The 25,347-nt window shown below is 36.8% G+C and overlaps 1 protein-coding gene across 1 annotated transcript; it reads left to right on the top strand.

The window, feature by feature from the left end:
• The first annotated feature begins 123 nt into the window (after positions 1-123).
• On the top strand, positions 124-24,997 carry LOC123317189. Its single transcript, XM_044903587.1, has 7 exons — positions 124-318; positions 1,792-2,050; positions 2,108-2,195; positions 2,358-2,478; positions 21,923-22,090; positions 22,501-22,688; positions 24,357-24,997. The coding sequence occupies exons 2-7, from the start codon at positions 1,867-1,869 to the stop codon at positions 24,778-24,780; spliced, it is 1,173 nt and encodes a 390-aa protein (XP_044759522.1). The 5' UTR covers positions 124-318; positions 1,792-1,866; the 3' UTR covers positions 24,781-24,997.
• The last annotated feature ends 350 nt before the right edge of the window (positions 24,998-25,347 follow it).

Here is a 25,347-nt window from a genome sequence, read left to right on the forward strand (position 1 = left end):
ATAATTAATTCAAAGAATGAATGTTCCATAAGCCAAGAATAGATTAAACTAAACCTCACCTGTTAGGTGAAAGTACCACCACCTGATTAGATCTGAATATGAAACAACCCCGGTCCTGCATCATCCCTAAATATTGTTGCCGGGATCAATGGGCATCCTGGTCCTGCGCAGCATCCCCTTTGCAGCATCAGAGAGGTCCTGGAGAGGAGTGCCGTGAATATCATTCTCTAACACCTGATTCTTCTTATACCTTCGAAATAACAACCCGATTTGACCTAGTGTACCGGTGTTGGTGTTGAGTGTTGATCCATTCATCTTGTAAGTATTATTAATATAGCGGAAACTGTACTCCTTGAAATTTATTCTCAATTATTAAGACAATCAGGCTTTTTTTCTCTTATCAGTATTTTCTTGATAGGAGAACAATTGGTGATTGATCCGTTGTTGGCAGATTTTTAGATTCAGTTCGATATAAATTGATTCTTCCTTGTTTTCTTGACTTTTTCACTGAAATGATTGGAATTGAGTAAATGGATTTCGAAAATTTCATCAATTCACAATGAAATTCAAAATAATTGGTTTAATTTGTGATGATCTCAATCTTGAGATATTAAATTGCTATATGTGAAAAGAAATTGGAAATACGATATCTAAGAATCAGATTGTTCGTGAAAAGTAATGTTAGCATAAGTTTTGGCTTCATATTGGTTGGAAAAAACATGTCTTTTTCGTGTCAGATGTTCCTACAACATATAAATATTGATTAAAACACTGTGTATCCTGGTAAATTATGGTTTTCAATAACATGTTTCTCAACATTGCTGACAACATGTTTATTGACATAGTTATGAAATGTTGTTCTCACTGGAGTATTTTTGCTGAACCCACTGAAAACATCAGTGGTCATTTCACTCACTAGATTCATATTGTTCTTACTCGAATGAGAAAAATTTTAAAGAAAGTTGGTAGCAGCTTACTTTTTTTAATATTTCCGCCTTTTTCGAAGAAGATTTTCTGTTAGTTTTGTTGGTAATATGGCAAGCAATTGTTTTGCTCGAATTTTGTATATCAAGTTGTTCATTTTATGTTTTGGAATACATTTTATTTTAATTTTCACATTTAACTATTTATTTTAACCCAGTCTTTCCAGTTTCTCTATTTTTTCATTGTTTTTCATATAAAACGTATGAGAATCTGTATGATTTTGTTCAAACTGTTAAAAATGAAGGTCATTTTAAATTTTAGTATTACACAGGTAATAGAGTTAATTTGATTGACAATTGACAATTTTTTGACAAGGAATCAGTTTATTCGCAATTTGTTATTTACACCTTGCATATACAATATCATTATCATTCACCAATAAATTATATAAAGGAGTTGCAAAATGGCGCAAGCACTGGGCACAAAATGCACATTACTAGCATTTTGTTTTCAAACTTTGTATCGCCTGAATTCTTCAGAATACACACAGTTAGCAAAGAAGTGTGACAATCTTCTGAGGGTGATTCTGAATAAATAAAATAATAACAGATTGCAACATAACTTTTGGCCTTTTATGGGATTTAATTTATCAGGAAAAGAAGATACTACTTTCATCACGAAAGGTTTCTGCTTTTATTTTCATCTGTCAATAATTTATCATTTACATGAATGACAAACAAGGTAAAGAACTGTCCTAAAATCAGTTCTTTGAATCGTCTTTCGGAATAGGACATTTTCCCTAAAATATAAATATTTGAAGATAGAGAACATGGGTTCCTCCAAATATTTATCCATTCATTATTTCAGATGTACGTGAATAAAATGAACGGCGAGAAAACTTAACAGATTCCTGGAAAAATTTCGAATTTGATATGAATAACAATGACAGATGCCGTTTCGCAGACAGTGATGATAACACTGAATTCAACATCTGCATACGAAAATGAGGAAATCATCCAGTTTGATGAGACTGCATCCACTTCAATACCGCTCAATGTGTCTTCTAAGGCCATTGGGACCGTTTACTTCAACGACAAAGGACATTACATAGACGATGTAGATGACGGTGAGTACTCCAGAACCGTGCTAGATGATCCTGAATTTATCCTGCGTCTCTTTTCAGGTTTGAGCGATTTGGAGGTCCTTTTCTTAGCATGTGGCTTCACTCTGATACCGCTCGTCATTTCAGTTTTTGCAGCTTTCGGAATAAGGTAAAATATGACTCAAAACCTTAAACGGTCCGTTTAAGAAACTGAAAACATTAAATTCGACCAAAATATCCAGAGCAAAACCTAATTCTTCAATGGAGTTGGAGCCTGCTTAGTGCCCAACATTGATGATGATTGTTTTAAATGAAAGTTTTTTTTTCACAGAATTTTATGGGCAAAATACAAGAAGAGGAAAGAAAGCAGCTGTGACGAGATGCTAGAAAGAGACGGGACCATTGAATCGATGAGCAAGCCATTACATTCTCATCTTTTGAATAGTGATAAGGTAATGACCGTTGACAATGATTCTATCCTTGCCAATATTTCTACAATACATCATACTTTATTTATCGAATATCATCATTTCTTCATTGCCTTGAGCCTACGGTGTGCACAGAACAACATTCAAATACAACAACATTAAAAAAAAAGGCATTTTAGAATGCGTCCTCAATAATTACATTATTCATCGAAAATACAACAAGAATTTCTGGATTAATCGAAGATTAACAATATTTTTTACCACCAGAATACTAATTCTGTACTTCCTCTTTTGAAATATTCAATTAATCGTTGATTATTATTAGCTACATCTTACGTTTGATAGGAATATAGAAATTCTATTCGATTAACTATCAATTTTTTTTGGACCTGTTCCTTCGCCATTTTGCAATATATGTTAACGGTTTATTTCTAGAAAATTGATGGATTCATGAAATTGCACTCCTTTAGTCATAGAACCCGCTATCATTTGCAGAGGACTGACATTTATATTCAGATTGAAAATTTATTGAACATTCAGAAAATATAAGGAAAATTTTTCTAAAGTCTTTTGTGCGAGGAAAATTATGCAGTTTTCGGGAAAACCTACGATTAAAATGAATTAAAAATTGTCAGATATATACCATTCAGTTTTGACGAGCAGCAAAATCTGAAAATTTTGGTTTTTGATAATGACCAATGTATGTTCGCTAGTTTTTCCGATAGAAAATTTGGATATCCCATGAAAATGAGTACCATCACTTTGTGGTTCGTTTCTCAATTTTTTTCAATGAATAAGTCACAAAATACAGCGATCCGTTAACGAGAAACACACTGTAAATTCTTATCAGTCGAATCTATTGTGAAATTTTTCTTCAAAGGGATTTTCATCGATTTGACTTAAACGAATTTGTTAAATCCATCGTTCAGATTGAAAATTCAGTTGGAAAATTATACTTTGTGCCATTTATTATGATTGTTAGAGGTAGAAATGTGCGAAACAGATATGTGTGAGGCAACACACGATACTAATTGGAGTTGGTTTGGTTGTGGGACTTGCAGGCAAAGTAATCGATTGCCTGAATTTCCATCAGTTCCAAGAAAGAAGATAAAACAAGAAAATATTCTTATATATTATGATTCCTTCGTTATCATTTCAAGAATTAGGAAATGTTGAAGAAATTAGGTGTTTTGTGGGTACGTAATTTGCTTTCAGGCTAGTTACATTATGAAAAACCACAGAAACTAAGTTTTAAGAAGTAACAGACGCCTTATTTTTCAACGGAGTGAAAAAACTTGATTTCAACTTTTATTGATTGATGAACTAATATTTTCTCAGAAAAACTACCAATTTATAATAAGTAAATGGTTTTGTGATCTTTTCTAATCTAAGATCTTCCTTCCACAAGGTATCTGAGTCAACTTTTCCAAGTGGAAAAACAAGGCTTCTTTTTTTTATCACCAGAATTGGAGGGATACAGGCCACGAATGTTTTGACAAACGGAAATGCGGTGCAAGGTTGTGATCACATGTTTCTATATAAAATTACTATTCGAGGCAATGCAACAATTACACGCGTCTGATATGCATATAATGAACAACCTCCAAAATACCAACTATACGCTTAATGAGAATATTGCGGTTTTGCTTCAACGTGAAATCGATAATTAAAAATGAATTAGCTTTCGGATGCTACGCAATGACTACCCTACCATTTTGGATAGCCCAGGACGGAGGTTCTTTTCAATCGAACGAAGAACCACAATTGACAAAGAAAAGTTTACATTTCCTCTGCCATAAATTTGAGTTTTCATCGAAAATCAAGGTTCACTTCAGATAAATGTTTTCATTTCTCTTGCATTATATGAGATTCAGAACCTGTTAAATAGTTTGAATTATCTCTCTGTTAGATTCACTGTAAGATCGAGCATTTTGGTTGAGAATTGTAGACGTGTTAGGTTTTTGAGATGTAGAGTAGAAATATCAGGCTGCAAGTCAAGGTAAAAGCGATAGATACAAATTGTTTAAGATAATGAAGTTTTCATGAGAATTTTCCTTACTTCTTTGGCATAATCCTTATAAATAAAAATGGAGCCCTATTTTGCTTTGTCATCGCATCACGTAAAAATGGCTGCACCGATTTCAATAATTTTTTCTTAAAAACCTTCCTCATATATTGTAGAATGTTTTAACCGGAAGAGAAATTCGAAAAAAGCTGGGAAAATCAAGAAAACTAAACGAAATTTAAATTTCGCGCGCAAATGTATGTTGGATAGTCTACACTCCACTGACAAGTGACTGACACTTGTCGACAAATGAACTTATTGAAGAACACGATGGTAATTCTGAAATTATGAACAATTGGAAAAGATAAGAACCCACGACGAGCATAAAACATAAAAGTATCTGTCAGAAGAAGTTTATCAGGGTGGGTTATACCGCATTGCCCTTTTAACCCCACCCTGTAGCAGCCGTATACGACACTGAACATCTATTAAGTGTTCAACGTGATTTGAGACGTCGAACAAATCATTTTATGAACTATTTTTAAACTCCAATTGCCTACCACATCGACCAGATCACTCTTCCTTGCACATTGCGTCATCTAACCATATAGCTCGAGTTGCTGTTCGAACCGGAAACGCAATTCTGTCTAAGAATGCAATTTTTACAGCTGGAATTACTTTGACATTGGGAGAATGGAGACTACGAGGTTACTAGCCTGTCTGGGTTGAATAGGTGCCATTTGAATCACTGAGGAAATACAATGAGTTAAGACCATCGCTCTTGTGAAATTCGGTATTGATTTTCATTAATTTAATGCTCTCAAAGCTCTTCATATAGTTTTTTGTCATTTTACATCGGACCATAATCCCAGTAGGTACATCGATTTTGTAATAGAATATAGACTGCTTAAAAATGTTCGGATCCCTTTACCTTGATACCGACCTGATTTTCGATATTTTAGTATGCAATATATGGAAAGCCTGAGATACGGGCTTACGACCGGTTTCTTTTTGGTACGAACTATCCTATTACCAATAAAAAAAGCGCCCATGATACATTATACAATCTTTAAATAACAGCCATCCAAAGATTGATTTACTATCTGCTGCTGCATCCTGCGAAATGCAATTTGGCAATACAATGGCGTTCGTTTCCTTTCTCTTCAAGGGACGACAAATAATAATCTTCCATGCGGGCTGCAGGTTCCGAACAATTTGGGATTTGATTGGATTTTCGTTCAAGCTAATTTATATCATAGTTTATTTTTTTTCGTTTCAAACTAGAAACAGTTGGTTAAATGAGACTTCATGTTTCGACTAGGAGGATCATCAAAATGATTCAGTGATCCACTGTTGGTAGGTAAAAAGTGACAGCTTTAAGTAGCCACCTTTTCAAGTATCTCCAGTATCTGAGGGGGGTTCAAGGAGGCTCATTGTTTGGATATTTTTCTCCTCCAAGACATTCCTTGCGCAGGTCAGCAAGTCAACAGCAGTCTCTTCCTCACAGAATCTACAGTCGACAGTTTCTGATAAGCCCATTCTCATCATATGCTTCCTGTCCTGTGTGGAAGCCAGTGTGAAGGAGTAACTTATCCTTACTCAGACCCAAATACTGCTTGGATCTTGCAGTTTCAAAATCTGGAAGGGACTTGGAATGATCCAATCCTGGAACATTCCTTCAGAGTGTTTCTGTTTTGGTTTTGTCCTTCTACAGAAACTCTTTCATAGAGGTGAATTTTCACATATCACAGGAGCTCTGAACCTGTAAGTGTCGTTGATGCTCCCTTCCTTCTAAAGTGATCAGAAATCCAGTCTGAAGAGATTTCTGCCTGAAGAACACTCGAGAAGTACCATAAGGATATTGTACACTTGGTACTTGGCCGTATATTCATTATCGTGGTTTTTGAACCATCTGTGTACCTTTAAATGGTATTAACTTTGAAATTTTGGGTAGTGTATTCCTTTTCCCAATCTTCCCTTTTACATATAGCATCGTGTTAAAGTTCTTCTCAATGCTTAGTTGCACTTACTTTTAATAATAACAGCACTAGGTAGGCTCGCTTATGAGATGTACCAGGCTATCTGAGGTTTAACTCTCTCATTACCTGTACTTTTTCTAGATATTTCGAGGATGGCCATTCAACTGTAAGTTACAGGGTTTGAAATTGATAGTCAACAAAGGGAAAATAAGGTTGGGTTGTTTTTTCATTCAGTCCCTTCGTTTTAACATATTCAAATTCAAATTTTGTACAGTATTGGTCATTTCTTTAAACATAGTGTTGGAATCAAACTTTCATTAACTGCACAGCAGATTCATAATCGAAATTGCAGAATAAATGAGTGAAAATTCGATTGATTCACACAATATGATTAAAGGAAAAACCATGCAAAAACGTTGTTTAAATTTAAATGTGAATATTTCGAAAACGAATGAATTGAATGAAAAATAATTGGATAAGCTGAACTCAGAATAAAAAGGCCTTTCAAATGAGGTATCACTTACCCCATCTTCCCTAATCAAAATATAAGGGTTGGGGTTGTAACACTAAGGGTTGAAGCGATACGGTTTTGAATTAAATCTTAGATATTGTCCCCTTGGAATCGGAGATGGACTTGTTCGGGCGTTTCTACATAATTAGATTCTGCCAAGCTAGAGAGCCGCTGTATCCTTTCAATGGCTGTATATAGGGTGAGTCTTTGACTGGTACGAATATTTTGGCAGTAGATTCTTGAGGTCAAAAGAAACACAAGGTGGCACAGCTCATTATGTAAGCTAAAAATGGCTATATCTTTTTATCGGTACCGAATAGGAAAAAATGGTATAGGAAAAAAGTGTTTCTTTTAACCTCAAGAATCTACTGTTGAAATATTCGCACGAGTCAAAGACTCACCCTGTATATCGACCAATTTTAGTGCAGAACAGTACCCGATCTGTCCAAAACGCTTCCACCCGACCCACCCAAGAGACACGGACGTATAATGTCTTTATCTAACGCCCAATTTCCTGCCGCGATCCTTCAAACGGATAAAGACGTACCGCAGCTGTCCCGTCTAAAATCTGCGTTCGCAATCCGTAACCCCAAACGGGCATCGCGAAGGGGCTTCGGAGGTTGCTGGCCCGGGTCTACGACCGGCCGTTCACTCCCGAAATTCGGCGAGTCGGGGGCCTAGCGCTGCGTTGCGGCCCTATACGCGGCTAGCAGTGCGCCCCCGGTGGGTCTTCCTCTTCTAGGCTACGTGACGAACAAAGATCGTGGCGGAAACATGGACCGCCCGAAACGCCAAATGCAATTTTCATTAATGGTGTGGCTGGAGACAGCGGTACCGAAAATATGGGTCGGCATTGGCTCGTCGAAGGACCAAAGATTGCCAGTTTAATCTGGGACTGAGAAGACTTTCAGCAAGCACCTCATTCTGAGGATAATTCTAATGATAATATCTCCTAGAGTGAATTCTACTCATTATACGGATTCGCCATACAGAGCAGCAGTAAAACTGTGATGGTGCAGAATGATCTCCTTCACATGGACGATGTAAAACTCCTTGCATCAACTTATAACCAAATGCAACAGATTCTGAAGAATTCTCCGACGATATCAGTATAAAGTTTGGACTGGGAAAATGTCATCTTCATAATATATGGATAGGCAGAATAGAAGAAGGCAGAATGGAAGTAGGTATAGTGCAGAAATCGAAGCATTGAAGAATACGTACAAGTATCTAAAGATCAAACAGGCTCAGAAGGATCAGACAGAGATATATGAAGAGAGAATCGATGGAGGAGTTCCCTTGGATTCTAAGAAGGATATTTAAAGCTCCTCTATACAGAAAAAATCTGATTAAGATTTTGATATCTACCCTTGCTCAGCACTGAGCTACTCATTCGCTTACATCTCTTGGACCACCACCGATTAAGTAGCCCTGCATAGGAAATAATGCAGATAGAACATCAGAAACATCACCCTTCCTCAGCACTGAGTTACTCATTCGCTAACATCTCTTGGACCACCACCGATTAACTAGCCCTACATAGAAAATAATGCAGATGGAACATCAGAAACATCACCATTTTCCATCAAGAGCAGCAGTAAAACTGTTATGGTGTTGAATCATCTTTTTCCCAAGGGCAATTTAAAACTCCTTACATCAACTAAAAACCAAATGCAACAGATTCTGAAGAATTCTCCGACGATATCAGTATGAAGTTTGGACTGGGAAAATGTCATCTTCATAATATGTGGATAGGCAGAATAGAAGAAGGCAGAATGGAAGTGGGTATAGTGCAGAAATCGAAGCATTAAAGAATACGTACAAGTATCTAAAGATCAAACAGGCTCAGAAGGATCAGACAGAGATATATGAAGAGAGAATCGATGGAGGAGTTCCCTTGGAGTCTAAGAAGGATATTTGAAGCTCCTCTATACAGAAAAAATCTGATTAAAGATTTTAATATCTACCCTTGCTCAGCACTAAGCTACTCATTCGCAAACATCTCTTGGACCACCACCGATTAACTAGCCCTACATAGAAAATAATGCAGATGGAACATCAGAAACATCACCATTTTCCATCAAGAGCAGCAGTAAAACTGTGATGGTGTGGTATCATCTCCTTCCCAAGGACCATTTAAAACTCCTTACATCAACTAAAAACGAAATGCAACAGATTATGAAGAATTCTCCGACGATATCAGTATGAAGTTTGGACTGGGAAAATGTCATCTTCATAATATATGGATAAGCAGAATAGAAGAAGGCAGAATGGAAGTAGGTATAGTGCAGAAATCGAAGCATTGAAGAATACGTACAAGTATCTAAAGATCAAACAGGCTCAGAATGATCAGACAGAGATATATGAAGAGAGAATCGATGGAGAGGTTCCCTTGGAGTCTAAGAAGGATATTTAAAGCTCCTCTATACAGAAAAAATCTGATTAAAGATTTTAATATCTACCCTTGCTCAGCACTGAGCTACTCATTCGCTAACATCTCTTGGACCACCACCGATTAAGTAGCCCTGCATAGGAAATAATGCAGATAGAACATCAGAAACATCACCCTTCCTCAGCACTGAGTTACTCATACGCTAACATCTCTTGGACCACCACCGATTAACTAGCCCTACATAGAAAATAATGCAGATGGAACATCAGAAACATCACCATTTTCCATCAAGAGCAGCAGTAAAACTGTGATGGTGTGGAATCATCTCCTTCCCAAGGACGATTTAAAACTCCTTACATCAACTAAAAACCAAATGCAACAGATTCTGAAGAATTCTTCGATGATATCAGTATAAAGTTTGGACTGGGAAAATGCCATCTTCATAATATATGGATAGGCAGAATAGAAGAAGGCAGAATGGAAGTAGGTATAGTGCAGAAATCGAAGCATTGAAGAATACGTACAAGCATCTAAAGATCAAACAGGCTCAGAAGGATCAGACAGAGATATATGAAGAAAGAATCGATGGAGGAGTTCCCTTGGAGTCTAAGAAGGATATTTAAAGCTCCTCTATACAGAAAAAATCTGATTAAGATTTTAATATCTACCCTTGCTCAGCACTGAGCTACTCATTCGCTAACATCTCTTGGACCACCACCGATTAAGTAGCCCTGCATAGGAAATAATGCAGATAGAACATCAGAAACATCACCCTTCCTCAGCACTGAGTTACTCATACGCTAACATCTCTTGGACCACCACCGATTAACTAGCCCTACATAGAAAATAATGCAGATGGAACATCAGAAACATCACCATTTTCCATCAAGAGCAGCAGTAAAACTGTGATGGTGTGGAATCATCTCCTTCCCAAGGACGATTTAAAACTCCTTACATCAACTAAAAACCAAATGCAACAGATTCTGAAGAATTCTTCGATGATATCAGTATAAAGTTTGGACTGGGAAAATGCCATCTTCATAATATATGGATAGGCAGAATAGAAGAAGGCAGAATGGAAGTAGGTATAGTGCAGAAATCGAAGCATTGAAGAATACGTACAAGCATCTAAAGATCAAACAGGCTCAGAAGGATCAGACAGAGATATATGAAGAGAGAATCGATGGAGGAGTTCCCTTGGAGTCTAAGAAGGATATTTAAAGCTCCTCTATACAGAAAAAATCTGATTAAGATTTTAATATCTACCCTTGCTCAGCACTGAGCTACTCATTCGCTAACATCTCTTGGACCACCACCGATTAAGTAGCCCTACATAGAAAATAATGCAGATGGAACATCAGAAACATCACCATTTTCCATCAAGAGCAGCAGTAAAACTGTGATGGTGTGGAATCATCTCCTTCCCAAGGACGATTTAAAACTCCTTACATCAACTAAAAACCAAATGCAACAGATTCTGAAGAATTCTCCGACGATATCAGTATAAAGTTTGGACTGGGAAAATGTCATCTTCTTAATATATGGATAGGCAGAATAGAAGAAGGCAGAATTGAAGTAGGTATAGTGCAGAAATCGAAGCATTAAAGAATACGTACAAGTATCTAAAGATCAAACAGGCTCAGAAGGATCAGACAGAGATATATGAAGAGAGAATCGATGGAGGAGTTCCCTTGGAGTCTAAGAAGGATATTTAAAGCTCCTCTATACAGAAAAAATCTGATTAAGATTTTAATATCTACCCTTGCTCAGCACTGAGCTACTCATTCGCTTACATCTCTTGGACCACCACCGATTAACTAGCCCTACATAGAAAATAATGCAGATGGAACATCAGAAACATCACCATTTTCCATCAAGAGCAGCTAAACTGTGATGGTGTGGTATCATCTCCTTCCCAAGGGCAATTTAAAACTCCTTACATCAACTAAAAACCAAATGCAACAGATTCTGAAGAATTCTCCGACGATATCAGTATGAAGTTTGGACTGGGAAAATGTCATCTTCTTAATATATGGATAGGCAGAATAGAAGAAGGCAGAATGGAAGTGGGTATAGTGCAGAAATCGAAGCATTAAAGAATACGTACAAGTATCTAAAGATCAAACAGGCTCAGAAGGATCAGACAGAGATATATGAAGAGAGAATCGATGGAGGAGTTCCCTTGGAGTCTAAGAAGGATATTTAAAGCTCTTCTATACAGAAAAAATCTGATAAAGATTTCAATATCTACCCTTGCTCAGCACTGAGCTACTCATTCGCCTACATCTCTTGGACCACTACCGATTAACTAGCCCTACATAGAAAATAATGCAGATGGAACATCAGAAACATCACCATTTTCCATCAAGAGCAGCAGTAAAACTGTGATGGTGTGGTATCATCTCCTTCCCAAGGACCATTTAAAACTCCTTACATCAACTAAAAACCAAATGCAACAGATTCTGAAGAATTCTTAGACGATATCAGTATAAAGTTTGGACTGGGAAAATGTCATCTTCATAATATATGGATAGGCAGAATAGAAGAAGGCAGAATGGAAGTAGGTATAGTGCAGAAATCGAAGCATTGAAGAATACGTACAAGTATCTAAAGATCAAACAGGCTCAGAAGGATCAGACAGAGATATATGAAGAGAGAATCGATGGAGGAGTTCCCTTGGAGTCTAAGAAGGATATTTAAAGCTCTTCTATACAGAAAAAATCTGATAAAGATTTTAATATCTACCCTTGCTCAGCACTGAGCTACTCATTCGCTAACATCTCTTGGACCACCACCGATTAACTAGCCCTACATAGAAAATAATGCAGATGGAACATCAGAAACATCACCATTTTCCATCAAGAGCAGCAGTAAAACTGTGATGGTGTGGTATCATCTCCTTCCCAAGGACCATTTAAAACTCCTTACATCAACTAAAAACCAAATGCAACAGATTCTGAAGAATTCTTCGACGATATCAGTATGAAGTTTGGACTGGGAAAATGCCATCTTCTTAATATATGGATAGGCAGAAAAGAAGAAGGCAGAATGGAAGTAGGTATAGTGCAGAAATCGAAGCATTAAAGAATACGTACAAGTATCTAAAGATCAAACAGGCTCAGAAGGATCAGACAGAGATATATGAAGAAAGAATCGATGGAGGAGTTCCCTTGGAGCCTAAGAAAGATATTTAAAACACATCTAAACAGCAAAAATCTGATTGAAGACTTTCATATCTAGTGTAATGAATCCCAGTTTTCTGAGAAAATTGGAGTTCATTTTAGTGCATTCCTCTCATTTCACATTTCCGCCTTTGAAGATATTTAATTCTCAAATATTCAGTACATTCATTCCGATAGGCAGAGTAAATGTAAAAAACCGTTTATCTGCATGCATGCATGCATTTTCTTGCATGCCGTTGAAGATTTTTACGTTTTTCTGATATTGATATGCGATAAACCGGAGCTGACGACGTTTTTCACTCTTGTCGCATTCTGGAATTTTCAGATTTTTAACGTGTGGGGGGATATGCCTATAAAAGCAGATTTTCCCTCGCGACGACCTGTTATCTTTTATCGTACTTCACCCTGTTTCTCGAGTCTGACTTTTCCCTTCGCTATCAGTCATGGTGTGTAAGCCCTTGGGGTAGTGAAAAGAAGGTCCCCGTCAAACCCCCTGTTCGCGTTCCCGCGTCATAAGTGTTGAAATAGAAATCTCTTCTTTTCTATCAGTCATGGTGCGTAAGCCCTTGGGGTAGAGAATACGAGATACAGCTCGTCGTCAGTGAAATCACGTAGTTGCGCTCAAAATAGACCTTTTCGTCGCTATCAGTCATGGAGCGTAGCCCTTGGGGTGGCAAATAAAAGTCTCGAGTAGATCCGCCGTGTTTATGTTTCTTTCATTTCTGGAGAAATACAATTAATTACATCCCGATACCGTATAGCAAGTCATTTCACTTCGCGGGGTCATCCTTAGTATCCATTTCGTCAGTTCTGGTTGGCGCATTTTATTGAACAACCTTTGATTTTTCACTGTACCCGGTATAAACTCTATAAAGTGCTCGTGGCCGGATAGAATTTCCCGAATGTATGTTTGCTGATAGATTCGCTCATCTTTCATAGCTACACATATCTCCGTTGTACATATAATCAGTTTCCGAAGGTGTGAATAAACTAGTACATAATTTGATTTTGACTACTTCGTTATCGCTACCATCCTAGATAACAGCAAACTCTGTCTCCGACTAGCAGCTACTCTGGTAGGTTTGCTATTCTTCCTAGTGAAAAGAATAGCTGGCGCGAGTTTTTTTATTCAGATTACTTTACGATGTGCTAGGTAGTGTCAAATTATGTTACTACATACATGTCTGTTTATATGAAGAAACGTTATTGGCTGTTTTTCTCTTAATTCAGCTGAATCAGAGGACCATATTTTGTGTGTGATACACAAACATACACCTCCGAACATGGTATTCACTGAATTTGTTGTGATTCTGCTTCAAATGAAATTTTCATAAAGAGTTTGGTTAGGTTCTGGTAAAAAATCGTACCTACTGATGAATATTCAGTCGATTTATTGAGGACCACTGCCCACTTTCCGAAATGAGATTTCGAAAGATGCTAAGTACTCTTGCAGCATGCCTCTTAATTGTTCGAATAAATTATGCTGGCGATAAATAATTATAATCCTTCCGAGAGAAATAACACACAGTGATATTTTGACGAAAATAAAGGAGTGCATGAGTTTTAGTGCAGCTGCCCTTGATAACTTCAAGAACTCCTGCTTATTTGGTGATGCAGAATCCGAGAATATATTGAGGGAAAGAATTGATGGGTCATTAAATTTTTATTGAACTGCATTGAAGGCAGACGCAGTTTTCGTGAATAGATGCTGCAGCGGGTTGATCTATCACAGATCTTTTATTCCTATATCGAGAAAACGTGAATTATTCCACAGAGGATATGACTGAAAAATGTAATTCCATCTTCTGATTTATAGGTTTGATATCATAGAGAAAAGTCTATATGGACATGTAGATTTCGAAAAACAAAAAGGAGTTGATGCCAAATTCAACACTTTGAAATTCAGAATGAAATGAGTTCATTCAGCGATAGTTCACTGTTACATCTTAACCTCTTCAATTGTGATCTTTGTATTTAAATGACATTTGCGAACAAATTCCATAATGAAATATTATTATGCATTGGCCCAGATATTTTGGAAAGCATTTCGTGAATAATTGCGAAATATCCAATTGTACTGAGCCCAGCATCTTAGAAGTATATTCCAGTACATAGATGTTCATTGCTCTGAAGATTGAAATGAAAAACTTTTCAGGTGAACAAGTTTCTCACAAAATGAATATTTTTTCACCTGAATTTGCTGTTTGTTGTGATGTGACATTCAGAATATGCAGTTTATTGTGTATTTATTTAATCAGTAGATATAAGTATGGAGTTATAGGAATTCCTAGTGTCGGAAAATATCAGGTGCTTTCTTAATTTTACCAATTAGCAAATCAGGTTTTTACCATCAATACCTCCTGCAGGTTGACCGTTAATCCCTCCTTGTTACAGCTAATATCGGTCCTTCAATCGAATTTCAGAAAGCAGATATTACTTGGAAACCTCTCATTATCTCGAACAGATCTCTGATCCGGACCTGTAGCAGCGGGATTCGAACCAGGCGAGGCATTCCCAATTGCAATTTTTGGCGTTATCGGTCTAAGTTCTTCATCCTTGTCCTGCCCATGTTTGAATAGGTAGAAATTAGCGACAGAGAGAACTGAAGAGACGTGGAGAGACCAACTATACGAATCTCCAAAAGTGCAACGTTTGAAATTGAGGTCACCAAATGCACCAAGGCCAAATTATTTGGCTCCGCAATCCAACATCACTGTTATAAACGATGTACATACAGCTGTTCCGAAACTGAACGATATGTTCGAATATTTCGAGGATTTTTCTCCAGATTAGGAACTTCTTCGTTGTTTGACGAAAAATCGTATGTTGCTAGGCATCATGATGAAGATGCAAGATTCAATTCTTGGTCTCTGGAAGTAAAAATAATCGAAAATACGAGGATATATTGAAAAATTTTTAGCCTACTATAGAATCAAACAAAATTTCAAGGAGAAAATATTTTATTACTCAACATATTTTCCTCTGAATTGGATACATTTATTACAGCGAACCTGCAACGTCTCTAGACCTTCAAAAAAAAATGTTTCTTCTTGCCCTGCAAACAAGACTTCCACAGCTTTCATTATCTCCTCGTTGGAAGAAAATTTACGACCTTTTAAACTTTTTTTCAGTTGAGGAAAGAGATGATAGTCGGATGGAGCCAAATCTGGTGAATAAGGGGGGTGTTCTAGTAATACAAACCCTAAATCACGAATTTTTTGCATGGCAACATGAGATTTGTGTGCAGGGACGTTGTCCTGCAAAAACAAAGCACTTTTGGGTAGCTTTCCGCGTCTTTCCCCTTTAATTTTTTCCAGTAGAGTGGTCAGTAATGTCTAGGAATCTCCGGTTATTGTACTACCCTTATCCAGAAAATCAATCATGATTACTCCATGGCAATCCCAAAAAACTGAAGCAAGAACATTTCCTGCAGATTTTTGGACACGAAACTTCTTAGATCTTGGAGAACCATAGTGTCGCCATTCCATCGATTGTTGCTTTGGTATAACATACTAAAAAGTAACATAGTAGTTCATCTTAGAGTTCAACGTTGACGATAACTTTCCGAGCAGCTGTATATAAATTATGCATTATTCTGCCGAGTTATTTTGACAAACGCTGGTTTTTATTGCATCGCTAAGGCAATGCAACATGCACTGGCTAGTCTAGATTTCTTGTTCACCTTCGAAAATAATAACATGAAAGTTTGGTGATTTTGGTTTTAGTGCAATAATTGTAAACTACAAGGACTGTCGTTGTTCTCTCCGAGAATAAAAATGAGATATCGTTTTATGACTGCGCGAATGATGATCTTAGCCAATATTCGATGGAAATATGGGTGGTACCAGGATAGGTCAATGAAAAAATAAGAAATCTCATCGCTTGACTGATATATCGTAGATTCGGGTGACTTGGGACGATTGTTGAATTCAACTTCTCATATTTTCAAAACGGTGACCTATTTTTATCTGAAAAAGAGGTTCGAATATGCTTATTGACTCAGACTATTGATTAGGATGTACACCATGCTTCAGAATTCGGATATAAATATTGAAAAAAATAAAATATACTTGTCCCAAGTCACCCACCGATTTGGGAGGCTTTGGACACAAGTTAAAATCTATTGATTTCTCAACTCACAAATGAACTAGGTGACTTGGGACGGTGTATAGTTTCAAAAAATTAAAATTTGTTATTATATAGTTGAAATTAGGTGAGGAAATTAAATGATAAACCCCTATTACACCGAAAGTAAATTTATTGCAAATCGAATGTAAAAAAACTAAACAAAACAAGGAAACTTTGATTTCTTTCATTCTTTGGTGATTCATTTGTGGAAATAACGTAAATAATAATATCCTACGAAAAATCGGCATATTTCCTGCTGCCAATGCGCCGCTTGTATCTATTCGGCATTGTCCCAAGTCACCCTATGAAACAACAGAATAAATGAATGAGATCCGAGTTGCCGTTTGATTTGTACACAACCTTGTTTCATGGCATATCTAATATCCCAATATCCCACGTATCCAGAAGCAAATTACACATGCACAAAGTGAAACACATGTACAGGACACTAGAAAGTATAAGGGCCATAAAAAATGCGCTTTCACTCTCCTGAATTCGTAAATTTTTCCTGTCAATACAAACGCTCTAGTCACGGAAAACTCAACAGGAATTAATAGTTAAATTAACCGAAAAGACGCCACACAATCTTATAAGTTTGTCGCTTCACTCATAAATGGTGAGAAACAAAGAAATCTGCAAAGTAATTGTCCCAAGTTACAGGACTATTTCAAGTCACCGGAATATACCGTAATCAAGGACTATCGCATAAATACAAACATTGATGGATAATAAAAAGCATTCATAGTGTTCAATTCATTCTCCTAAGGAACTATAGTTATGCACATGAAACTGAATATTCACTTATTGAACCCTACCAATGTGAACGCCACTGAGACCCAGTTTCAGACAAAGGAACGACCAAACAAGCTAATGACTATCCAAAAAGTGAATATCTGTGACTGGCGTGGTACTGACCGATAATCACTTTTTCGGTTGGATTTTATGTGCAACGTAATAATAAGTGTTTAATTGCGATATTTGAAACTGCTTCGCTATTCTGGCAGGACGTTGACTCCTGCCCGAGCAGTTTAGGACAACTTTCGACCAAAAAGGACAACAAAAGGCAGAATCTTGTACAGCTACGGCTCGAGTGCTTTATTGTGATAGCACCAGTTACTTGTCAGAAGTGCGGAAAGGGTGTATATGCAGCAGATCTTTCCTGAGACTGATTTTTCGATAGGTTCATTCTAGATATGCTAAATTATAGAACCTATTAAGGAAGAGGAAGTCCTATTAGCTCTGGCCACAATTTCTTTATACTGTAGAGAATTTATTAGAGTAGGCTTTCATGTAGAACTCATTTCTGTACAGGGTGAGTCTTTGACTCGTACAAATATTTAAACAGTAGATTATTGAGGTCAAAAGAAGCACTTTTTTCCTATGCCATTTTTTCCTATTCGGCCCTGATAAAAAGAAATAGCCATTTTAAGATTTCATAATGTGCTGTGCCACAGTGCCACACCTAGAAAAACAGAATTCCCTTCAGAATAACAAGCTAAATCTGTGACTCTACACATCTGTGGATGTAATACAGAGTTGTATTCAGCCAAATTATCCAATTTTTCAAATTTCAATTTTTTATTTTTGAACATCAAATTACTCGAAAACGGCGCATTATACGAGAAAATATGGAGAACACTTTTATTTTACAAAACGTTCAAATATTCATTAGATACCGTCCAACTTAGTTTCAAGAGTAGGGTTCTTTAAATTCTTGGTATTTTTATGGTACGTAATGGTCGTAATGAGGAAACTGGAAGACGTGGGTGATATCTTGTGTTCGAAAAAGATTCATCAAATAAATTGAAAACTATATTCCGAATTTCATTTCATTCGTTGGAACCGGTCGTGAGTTAGAACTAAAATATCAAACGGTTTTTCACAGCCTGTATCTTTTAAACTGAGCCGATTCGGATAAAATGGTAAAGGAAAAAAGTGTTTCTTTTGACCACAAGAATCTACTGTTGAAATATTTGTACGAGTCAAAGACTCGCCCTGTATAATGGAGAGGAATACATAGATGTTTCCGAAAATTTCAGTTAGCTTTTCTTTTTTTCCATTGAAATATGTGTTCTTTACTTCTATATCTTATGCGTTTGCTCTGTTTTGAATATAGTTTCATACTTTTTAAATCATCTGTTTGTTACTATTTCTGCCAAACCCGACAGTGATGAATAAAGCATATCTAGACTTTAGGATTTTTTTTCACGTCAATCTTGAAAGTTTGATCTCATTTTTCTAGTGTTATTGTGAGGTGGCTTTGTTCAAATCTGCTGAATTAAAAAATTTTCACTACTTTGAAGTAGGGAAGAGTTCAAAAGATATCTGATAAAATCATAAACATACCAAATTCTCCAGCTAATCCTTTTATTCCTTTTATGAGCAATAAATCATGTTATATTGCTTTATCACCAAGAATATTCCTGAAGAACAGTGTGTATGTTATACACATTCCCATTTCTCGAGAAACTTGATTTAACTATAATGATAAGACATCGTTTTCCGTGAAATTGCATAAAATTTCGGTTTTATGGGTGTGCATCTTACGCTAGGTTTATGTTGAGTTGATTCATCGTTTGAACTCTTCTTGGAAAAATGTACCAGGAGATCACAAATTTCTACAACGCAGAGGACAATTTGAAATTTTCTGATGGACTTCTGGTTGGTTTTTTCCAAAAATTTCAGTTGAAGAAGAATGTGGTTATTTAAGAAAGAAAACATACAAATACAAACGCTAAAAAAAGGCATTTTATCAATTCTGATTCGAATGGTAAAGGGTAAAATGGCAATGCCAAGAAATAAGCAGTTTCTGGAAGATAATTCACGTAGGTCTTGAAGGAAATGTGAAATTTCCTTTGAGTTTTTCACAATATTTCTTCCATTTCCACTGCACGTCAATTGGAAAAAGTTCACTCAAGCCGTGTTCTTAGGATTGAACAGCTCCTTCATTGTTAAAAGGAAAAATGAACTCTCAGTTGACGTTTTGCCCAATCGATAGGACCTCCTGCAAAGATGCTGCCGTAAAAATGGAAAATTGAAGGTTGCTCTCGTGTAACTACGTATCAAATTCATGTGATTGGACACGCCAATATAGAATTCGATATATATGGAATTTTTGCGATAGAATTTGTCCCCTTACTCGAATTTCAGTAAATGACATATCAAATTTACCCAACTTTTAACCGAGGTTGTTGGAAAATGCGGACTTCTTCAAGGTAAAACGATGATGGATCTAGATGCAGCGTCCACTTCTGAGCTCTAAGACTATATCTACCATCTACCTACGTCAAAATGAGAATTTAAGGATTTGACTCAGAAAAACTGTATTCCTTTATGTAACACTAAAGTCATGCGGTTCCTCACACTCCATAAATTGTCAGACCTATAGGACAGAGACACTCGGGACTGTGCAGGGCATTAAAGGTCCCAACCAATTCAAAAGAAAAGAGGAAAATTGTTTCAACATAGCAAGGAAATGTTCTGAAAAATTAAAATTCAGTCCTTCAAACCTCATCCTAACCTAAAGGTTAATCCTAACTCTGCCTCAATGTAGGAGAAATTTGAGGACATCCTAACCTAACCCAACTGATTCATAAATTATTCAAAAAGGCACAGATAATATTGAATATTCAAGAGTCGTTTTTCCATTGAACCAGAAATGATCCAAGGAAGCCTCCAATTCGAAAACCAAACAATCAATCTTGTGCATATTCAGACAGCGCCTAATGAAAGTAAAAGTTCATTAGAACCTTCACACAAGTGAGTCAGCGACTGGGCCGGAGTACAAAGTACGTCCCTGACCTTGAATTAGGCAGAACCCGCTGAAAATAAATGCGGCTACGTTTTCGTCTAGTCGCTATTATTGCATAGATAGCAACATAATGTTCAAAACACGGGTTTAATAACCGAAAGAAATGCATTCAGTTCTTTATCTGTCAGTCGGATCGTCCATCTTTTTTCAGGCTAAAACAATGGCGACAAACGGAGAGAGACGAAAAATTCAAACGTTTGAGCTTGCCCGGGACATTTGACTTTCGCAAAGTCAAATAGCCGTAGTCCAAACAAGGACGGCAATAGAAAAATGCAATGAATTTTCGACCCAATCATATAATGCTGTTTTTAATTTGGTTGCTATTGCCCACTGCTAACCAGTGGCGTATTCAAAGTTTCCTTTTCTGTCATTCTGGTTTTTAAATGACCGAATGTTTGAATTCAATCATGATATTCTCGAATCTGATCGGAATTTTCACAAGAACAATATCAAAATTGAAATTTTCCATGCATTGGAAAATAGTGAGCTCAAATCGAAAACAAAAACGTTCACTGTTTTAAAACAGGTTTGGTAAAAACCGAATTCAATCAGTTTATTTTGTAAGCAGATTCATTATTCCTCACAATCCACTACACTAACGGGGAGAAAGGCTTTTTTTACTGGGGTTTTATCCTAAATTCTCCTCTCCTGAAACTGTATCTCATAAGTACACACGCTAAAATTATTGCTATCCATAGACTGATCCGTAAAAAAACACCGACTCCAATTGTAGTGATCCTCGGCCCACTGCACTCTGTGCTCTTTGCTCCCTTTTCAAGGGTGGGATGATGTGGCTAACGTTACAACCTTTTTCTTACAAACGAAAGGTGTGCATAAAAGATCAAAGGGTGGCAGAGTAAATAAAGATTGGAAACTTGAGAAAGGGGATAGAAATACGAAATTACTTAAGACCACATTCTTCTCAGAAACAAGTGAACTTCCAAGAAACTCCTTCTGTCATGGCCTTCTGGATCGTTTATTATATTCACAACAAAATCGGCCGATTGACTTAATGAAGATGGTCCAGATGTGAAGGATAATTTGGAATTAAATGGCCGTTTTGCCAGAGCATTTCTACACGCACATGCATAATTTTCCAAATTTCAACCCAACAGTAATTTCAGAGTTTTATCCTAAGCGAATGCAGTTCTTTCAACGCTTTTGCTATTCAAATTATCTGGCCACACTTGGCTCATTTAAAGAGAAGGTGAAAATCTATTAAGCCTTGTTCAGACTAGGATTTACGAGTACTCGACTAAACTACTAGTCTAGTCTGATCAAAGCTTCAGATTGGAGCTCTGCGTTCATTTCTAGTAACTCAAAAACAATGAAGAACTCAAATATTGATTGATTACATCAGGAGAAAAGTCAAAAACGTGCCAAGGGCCTATCGCAAAATGCAATCTACCTGTTGAGACTCAAAAAATCTGTAGTACTGAATAAAACAATTTTTTTTTCAGGTTTTATGTGATACTCACTTAGACATGAGTACGGAGGAAGTAGAAATATGTGATAGTACTGTTGTAAATACTAGTCAGGTTAGGAGCAATCACTCCAGTACCAATGGAAGTATAATAACAATGACGCTGAAAAATAATCACCTAATTGTGGAAACTGAAGAGAGAAATGTAAGTTAAAACTGAAGAAAAACTCTTTTTCCATAGTATACAAATACGAAAGACGAATCTGAGCTACGTAATGATCTCAAAATACAAACACGTCTGATCTATACGATCCACTGAACGAAATAATATTATAAGTTATAAACTTATATCCACGACCCTTTGATCGAATTGATCATCGTATCTGTATCCAGGAGCATCATTACATTCAGAAATAATAAAATATACTATTTTCTGTTCACCATAAGCCGTTTGTTGGACCATCCTGTATATGTGTTGATATGTATCTCCGATTCAAAAGGCAGAATTCATCTTCGGTAACTTAGATTGAAATACTAAACATTCAAAATCTCAGTCTTCCAATTTTGGTTTTGAAATGAAAAGAAAACTGAAATAACTTCTTTTTTTTTATCCAGGATTTAGAAATCGACAGTCGTGAAACCACAATGAGATATTCCCCAGGTGCTAGAGATGGAATATTCATAGTGGAAGTTCAGCAAGGGGTCAGAAGCAGCCCTACAGGGGCTTCCAATGCTTCAACTTCCAATTTCAGCATAGCTAACTTCAGCAATCAATGTGCTCTTGTGCATAATAACGCTGATAGGTGAGATATATACCTTTTTTATTGATTCCTATTGTGTGCTGTAAGAAATATTTTGCCAAGATGAAATTTCACTCACCTTTGTCAACCTGACGATGCTTCAGTTATAGCGAAACTCTTGTGGTGGTTATAACCCATATTTGGAAAATCCGGTTATTTTAGCATTTATTTATTCAGGTCAAATTTGTCGGAAAATATTGAAAAACGAACAGAAAGAATGAAAATCATTAAGGCTTTCGAAACTATACAGAGTAAGTCTTGTGGTCAAAAGAAACACTTTTTTTATGTACCATTTCTTCCAATTCTGGCCTGATAAAAAGATATAGCCATTTTAAGATTTCATAATGAGCTGTGCCATCCCTGAACGAAATAAAATTACTTCAGCATAACTAGCTGAATCTGTGACACTACACATCTGTGGTTCTTTTAAACAGAATTGTATTCAGCCAAAGTATCAATTACAGCAACATCAAATTACTCGAAAACGGCACATTATACGAGAAAAAAATTTAGTTTTCTTGTATATATGAGACCTGGGAACTTTTCAATACATCCTATAGTAAGGCACGCGCGTCAAATTGCAGACAACGAAATGACAGTCACGTCAATAAAATCCCGAAACCACCAGCTTTGCGTCTTCATCTCGAAAGCCGGCTTTTAGCATAAGTTTTACGATATGTTTATATTTCAATCCACCCAAAGTACCATCGATTTGGTAGTAGCAATCTACTTCTGATTGAATTCGAATTGACGGACAGCACAGGAAAGTCTCTTGCCGGTGTTCAATAACGTCGGCAGGAATTTTATGCATCTCGAAAATGGAAGCCCGCTGTGTTCCAATTGACTACGCCAAATCGACATGCCCGTTATATAATGTAGAGTATTTGCGCACTCGTAATTGAAAACTCACGATGGAATTGCACCTGGCTATTTTTTTTTTCGCAAGGTGCTACTCCATTCGATAAGAAAGGAGTGTACTTTTCGGAGTTAAATTAAAAACAGATTAAGTTCTGGATTTGGTGGCTTCGTTTTGCACGGGGCGTAAGAAAGCCTCGTTGAACTTTCAGATTTTCAGCCGAGATAGCCCTAAGTATGGTGTTATCGAACCTGCTGGTAACGGAGGATATACTGCATGGCTAATTCTTCAGTAATAATAGGTCAAGGTGTGGATACAAATGTTCCATGTTAGATAATATCTAAACTTAGGTCACTGAAATTCTATAAGGTGTTTTTGATATAAAATATACTCTACTCAAGTTTATTTTAGCAGTCGGTTGGCCATGAAGAAGATAACGAACATTAACTCTCCTCAAGCTAGGGTATATTATGATATTACACTGATCTCTTGTATTTTCCATGCAAATAACTGGATTTGGTATCCCTTCAATCAGTTTGTATAAACTTCAATTATGTTCGTCACATATTTTCCGAAGAGATTCGACATAGTGATAAAATACGTAACAACAGTTAACCCCACATTTTCGCACTATACAGAGTGAAATGTGTCAAATTTCCATGGCCAACCGAGTGCTAAAATAAAAGTGAATGGAGTATAGGTACCTATACCTTTACAATTGTGATATGAGCTTCACAAAATATAAAAAACAGTGCTCTGTTTTTGCCTGTCTCTCAGTAGTGTCTCTCAGTCAAGTAAATTCACAATTTCTTCAGTTCCAGCGAAGAGGCCCAAATGGCGGAACCAGACGACCTGGGCTACACAGAAAGAAGTCTTCCAGAACCCATCGGCATCGGCAAAATCAAAACCGGACTGACCCAGTCCAGCACCAGCCTTTCGAACCAATCGTACAGCTACACCAAACAGCAGTGCTACGATAATGAAGGTTACGGATACAACCTGTACAACGGCTACTTGAACGACGAGCCCTTGAAGAGGTCTCAGCACCACCAGAAGCTCAAGATCACCTCCGCTATCTACAAGAACCCATCGAAGTCTATGGATTTGGACACGCCACCTTATGGCTTTTTGCTGTCCGATATTCAGGCAGCATCAGCAAGAGAAGGCGTTAAGTGTCAGGTTGACACAGATGACGTGAAGAAGATGGATAAGTCTGTTTCTTCGTCTGGTGCTAGTTAGGTGTATTTATATATTCAAGAGGCGAAAGTGAGATGTTTTGGATCTAGCACTGAAATTTATCGAAACTATACCTATACAAGGTGTATTTAAAGGAGATGCTTTCATTTAACACAAGGTAGAACTGGTCGTTCACCATCAATCACCTATACAAAACTTCTAGGGGTTGTAGCTCAGCCATCTTGAATATTTTAAATAGACAATTTTTGGTGAAATGACTTCTGCTCACTTTTGAAAACACTCTGTGTTTTGATTCAACTGTTTAAGGAAAGAAGGTGCCTTTTATGGGAGAGTAAATAAGAATTTGACAGATAAATACCGACAGATGAAGAGTCAACAAATATAAACCTTAACCGTATAAAAACGTTCTCCTATGAACCAAGGTTTACCTATTTTTGCATTTTTTATGCTTCTGCATGGGGGCTGCGATTTTAAGGGTGGTACCTTTTTATTTTACCGAGATATTAATGGTGGTTTTTGAAATTTACACACTGTCTGTAAGAAACTGTATCGCTGAAGCCACTTCTCCAAAAATATACGATTTTATTTCTGTTTCCCTGCTCATATTAA

This window comes from Coccinella septempunctata, chromosome 7 (genome assembly GCF_907165205.1).
Source record: "Coccinella septempunctata chromosome 7, icCocSept1.1, whole genome shotgun sequence".
Lineage (NCBI taxonomy): Eukaryota > Metazoa > Arthropoda > Insecta > Coleoptera > Coccinellidae > Coccinella > Coccinella septempunctata.

What these genes read in the sequence shown, in the direction of transcription:
- LOC123317189 (XM_044903587.1), top strand. Translation starts at nt 1,867, where the DNA reads ATGACAGATGCCGTTTCGCAGACAGTGATGATAACACTGAATTCAACA. An exon ending in TTTGCAGCTTTCGGAATAAG is followed by an intron (nt 2,196 to 2,357) that starts GTAAAATATGAC and finishes TTTTTTTCACAG; the next exon opens with AATTTTATGGGCAAAATACA. An exon ending in ATCTTTTGAATAGTGATAAG is followed by an intron (nt 2,479 to 21,922) that starts GTAATGACCGTT and finishes TTTTTTTTTCAG; the next exon opens with GTTTTATGTGATACTCACTT.